Source organism: Crocuta crocuta, unplaced genomic scaffold, assembly GCF_008692635.1.
Source record: "Crocuta crocuta isolate KB4526 unplaced genomic scaffold, BGI_CrCroc_1.0 scaffold267, whole genome shotgun sequence".
NCBI classification, from domain to species: domain Eukaryota; kingdom Metazoa; phylum Chordata; class Mammalia; order Carnivora; family Hyaenidae; genus Crocuta; species Crocuta crocuta.
In genome coordinates this window covers 1,124,038-1,128,495 of record NW_027531899.1, presented here as the reverse complement: position 1 = coordinate 1,128,495, position 4,458 = coordinate 1,124,038, and the positions used below count along the sequence as shown (strand labels likewise).

Genomic DNA, 4,458 nt, shown 5'->3' with positions numbered 1-4,458 from the left:
ACCAGGCTACATCGGTGTGGTGAAGGATGCCACTGAGTCCACGGCCCGTGTCGAGCTGCACTCCACCTGCCAGACCATCTCTGTGGACCGTCAGCGGCTCACTACGGTGTACGGGCCGGGGCAGGGCCAGGAGGGGGTGGTTGGGTGGGGAGAGGGCCCTACTCACCCATCTGGCTCTCTGCGTCCGCAGGGGCTCACGGCGCCCAGGTGGCATGACCTCCACCTATGGGCGGACGCCCATGTACGGCTCCCAGACGCCCATGTATGGCTCTGGCTCCCGCACACCCATGTATGGCTCCCAGACCCCTCTCCAGGATGGTGAGTGTGCCCAGGGGACAGGGATGAGGGGCGAGGGGGGGGTGGGGAGCGGGGAGCTGCAGACAGGACAGAGCCGACACACCCCTCTCTCCTCTCCTGTTTCAGGCAGCCGTACCCCGCATTACGGTTCACAGACACCCCTGCATGACGGCAGTCGTACACCTGCTCAGAGTGGGGCTTGGGACCCCAACAACCCTAACACGCCGTCACGGTGAGGACTGGGGTGGAGGACAGGGTTCCCTGAGGCTGCGTGTATGGGCGGATATGCTGGGTGGCCCTCCCTGAGTTCTCTTGCTCGCAGCCAAGGGCGGGTGGGGCCGGCTGGCAATAAAATGGGCTCTCTAGTCCCCACCAGAGTAGCAGGTTGTGGGTGAGACCTGGGCTTCGAGAAGCGCTTGGGTGGCTCAGTCGGTTCGGCATCTGACAGTTGTGAAATCGAGTCCTGAGTCGGGCTCAGCGGGGAACCTGCTTGGGATTCTCTCTCTCCTTCTCTCTCTCACCCCCTCTCCCTCTCTCCCTTTCCCTCTCCACCTTTCTCTCTCCCTTTCCCTCTCTCCCCCCACTCCCCACTTGTGTGTGTTGGGGGGGTGCGTGCATGCAAGCTCTCAAAATAAAAAAAAAAGCCCTGGGCTTGGAGACAAATTTTTGTGACCTGGGTCATGTGACCAGAGTGTGACCTTGGGCAGGCGGCCTCATCTCTGCCTCCCAGTCTCACTGTGAAATGGAGGTCTCTGGACGGGGCCGCTGAGAGGTGTTCAGCGTGGTTCTGGAAGCACGTGTTATGTTGCTGTGATTACCGCGGTTGTTCTCAACAGCTTCTCTCTCCAACAGGGCTGAGGAAGAGTACGAGTATGCCTTCGACGACGAGCCCACGCCGTCCCCACAGGCCTATGGGGGCACCCCCAATCCCCAGACACCTGGCTATCCCGACCCCTCATCCCCACAGGTCAACCCGCAGTACAACCCACAGACGCCCGGGACGCCAGCCATGTGAGTCCACTGTGGCCAGCCCTGATCAGCCCTCGCCCGCACCTTCTCCGCTGCCACCACCTTCTTCTCTTCCCCACCATCCCCAACAGGCGCTCCTCTCTGCCTTTGACTCTGCAGGTACAACACGGACCAGTTCTCCCCCTATGCCGCCCCCTCCCCGCAAGGCTCCTACCAGCCCAGCCCCAGCCCCCAGAGCTACCACCAGGTGGCGCCGAGCCCGGCGGGCTACCAGAACACCCACTCTCCGGCCAGCTACCACCCCACCCCCTCACCCATGGCCTATCAGGTACTGGTGAGCTTGCGTGCCCTTAGGGCGGTGGGCTGGACCGGGCCTTGGGTTTATAGGGACAGCCAAGCTCCATGACCTGTTTCCAGCAACACTCTGTCACCTACAGGCCAGCCCCAGCCCGAGCCCTGTTGGCTACAGTCCGATGACTCCCGGAGCCCCCTCCCCTGGCGGCTACAACCCGCACACACCAGGCTCAGGCATTGAGCAGAACTCTAGCGACTGGGTAACCACTGACATCCAGGTGAAGGTGCGGGACACCTACCTGGATACACAGGTGGTGGGGCAGACAGGAGTCATCCGCAGCGTCACAGTAAGTGGGGCCCAGGCGGGTGGGTGGGCAGGCACCCTCTCTTTTGGGGTTCCCGATCTCTGTCATTACTGTTTTTTTTCCTTTTATTTTTTTTTATTTTTTATTTATTTTTTTTATTTATTTCTAGGAGAGAAAGAGAGAGACAGCGTGAGCAGGGGAGGGTCAGAGAGAGAGGGAGATACAGACTCTGAAATAGGCTCCAGGCTCTGAGCTGGCAGTCAGCACAGAGCCTGATGCGGGGCTCGAAACTACGAACCACGAGATCATGAGCTAAGCGAAAGTCGGATGCTTAACCGACTAAGCCACCCAGGCGCCCCTGGTTTTTTCCTTTTAACCACTAACCACATTTTCCACTGCCTGTTTGTAGCCAGGAAAGCAGGTACGGAAGGTGTGGCCTGCAGGCTCCCCATGGCAGGGGGTCAGGGGGGGGGTTCCGCCTGTCCTGTGCACGGCTGCCCCCCCCCCCCCCCCCCAGGCAGGGACTGGCACCCAGGAGCTGCCTATCTTTTAATATACTCCTCTGAGAGCAGTTCAGTGACATGGACTGAGTGCCCCTCTGTGCCAGGCTTCAGCTTAGTGCTGGGCACCGCTCCCCCAGCCCTCCCCCTGCTCCAGCATTACCGGCCCCTCCAGCCTTCATGGTCACCAAGTACCCTCCAGCCTCTGGTCCTTTGCTCATCACTTTCCTGTCTAGGATTCTCTTCCTTCCATCCTCATAAACTGCCATTCATGCTTCAGGGAAACACCTATGCTGTCTCAGATCTGCCTCAGAGCCCACGTAACTTTTTCTCATATTATCTACTTGGTGCCTAAAAGCTTAATGTTTATTCAGATGTGGTGCTTTGATTACTAAGCCTGTGTTTCCTTTCTAAGTAACCCTAGTTCCTAGATGAGGGGCCAATACCTTGTTGGCCTTCTAGTAGACATTACTTGAAAACACCAGACACCAAAACAGCTCCAGGCCCTGCCCTCACAGATCTCACATTCTAGTGGGGGAGGCAGACATGTCCCCAGACAGGGACAGCCTGAGTGCCCAGAGCTGGGGTACAGGAAGCCCCAACGGAAAGAGGAGCTATGGGAACCTAGAGGAGGCATCTTCCTCAACTTTGGAGGAGGGTTCATGGGGTGCTTCCTGGGGAAGAAAGTGTCTGCACCAAGACCTGAAGAATGACTAGGAGTAAGCCAAGAGAAACGGCTGGGGAAAGGGTCAAGCATGTTCCAGAAAGAGGGGACTTGCAAAGGCCTGGGGGGGAGGGAGAGCCTGGCACATCTGGGGAGATGAAGTATGTTCATTGTGGCTGGAACACAAAGAGCCAAGGGGGAAGCTGAGTGGGGAGGCCAGAGAAGAGGCTGGGCCAGCCCACGTGGCAGCCTGGGGAACGTGGCCGGTGTCCTCAGGAGTCCGAGCAGGCAGGGCGGTGGTAGGATCCGGTCTGCTGTTTGGGATTAATCTAGTGTTGCTCTCGCGGGGGTGGATTAGGATGGGGAGACGGGGCTGGGAGCCGAGGGGGAGGTCAGGCTTCACCATAAGGCTGTAGGGAAGGGAGGGGAGAGGGAGCTGCGGCAGAGACCCTCGGGAGGCCAGTGCACACGCCTCAGAGCGGGAGGTTTTCAGTGAGAGAGCTGAGCGACCCGGGCCGAGGAGGGCAGGCCCGGGAGGAGGAGCAAGTGCGAGGACAAGGAGGGCCCGCCTGGGACAGGAAGGGTCGGGTGCCTGAGAGGCAGTCTCTCTTTTGGCCTCGGCCAGCTTCGTTCCGGTGCTTCCTGTGCCGATCTGATCCCCCTGCCCCCACACACCCCAGGCCCGGGAACTAGGCCCAGCTTTGGGCCTTTCCTGCCCCTGTGGCGCCTCGGGACAGCGATGTTTTAGAGTGAGCCCGGAGCCTATGGCTCTTGAGCGCAGGTGTGGGTCCCGCACTGGAAGCGGGCCAGGCTGACCAGGCTGTGCTACCCACAGGGAGGCATGTGCTCTGTGTACCTGAAGGACAGTGAGAAGGTTGTCAGCATCTCCAGCGAGCACCTGGAGCCCATCACCCCCACCAAGAACAACAAGGTAAGGAGGGGCAAGGGGATTTGGGGACCTTGGGTTGCTGACGCGGACCCTGACCCCGTGCCCCCCCCTCCCAGGTGAAGGTGATCCTGGGTGAGGATCGGGAAGCCACGGGTGTCCTGTTGAGCATCGACGGGGAGGACGGCATCGTGCGCATGGATCTTGATGAGCAGCTCAAGATCCTCAACCTCCGCTTCCTGGGGAAGCTTCTGGAGGCCTAGGAAACACTGGATGGGTGGATTTCAGCAGAACCTGGCAGGTGGAGAGTGTCCCTCCTTCCTCCCCTGGCCCTTGGCTCTGACACAGGATCTGGGGCCTGGACCAGGGCTAATCTGATTGTTCAGGATCTCCTTTATTTTCCTTTCTGGGTTCCTGTTTCCCTTCCTGACATTCATGGGAATCAGAGTAGAGTCTGGGGGAGGGTCCCCACCTTCTTGTACCCTCCCTTCCCCAGCTTGCTTTTGTGTTACGGTCTTTGAATAAAAAGCTGTTTCATCAAAA

At 59.3% G+C, this 4,458-nt stretch overlaps 1 protein-coding gene across 3 annotated transcripts in view; it reads left to right on the top strand.

Moving 5' to 3' along the window:
- The window catches only part of SUPT5H (SPT5 homolog, DSIF elongation factor subunit), a 26,816-nt gene extending 22,358 nt beyond the window's left edge, over nucleotides 1–4,458 (top strand). For all 3 annotated transcript variants that reach the window (XM_077773604.1, XM_077773605.1, XM_077773606.1), the window contains exons 22-29: nucleotides 6–108; nucleotides 191–318; nucleotides 424–529; nucleotides 1,150–1,308; nucleotides 1,426–1,594; nucleotides 1,704–1,907; nucleotides 3,865–3,960; nucleotides 4,035–4,458. In XM_077773604.1, coding sequence (XP_077629730.1) covers nucleotides 6–108; nucleotides 191–318; nucleotides 424–529; nucleotides 1,150–1,308; nucleotides 1,426–1,594; nucleotides 1,704–1,907; nucleotides 3,865–3,960; nucleotides 4,035–4,178 — 1,109 coding nt within the window. In that variant the 3' untranslated portion in view covers nucleotides 4,179–4,458. The remainder of the gene's footprint in view (nucleotides 1–5; nucleotides 109–190; nucleotides 319–423; nucleotides 530–1,149; nucleotides 1,309–1,425; nucleotides 1,595–1,703; nucleotides 1,908–3,864; nucleotides 3,961–4,034) is intronic.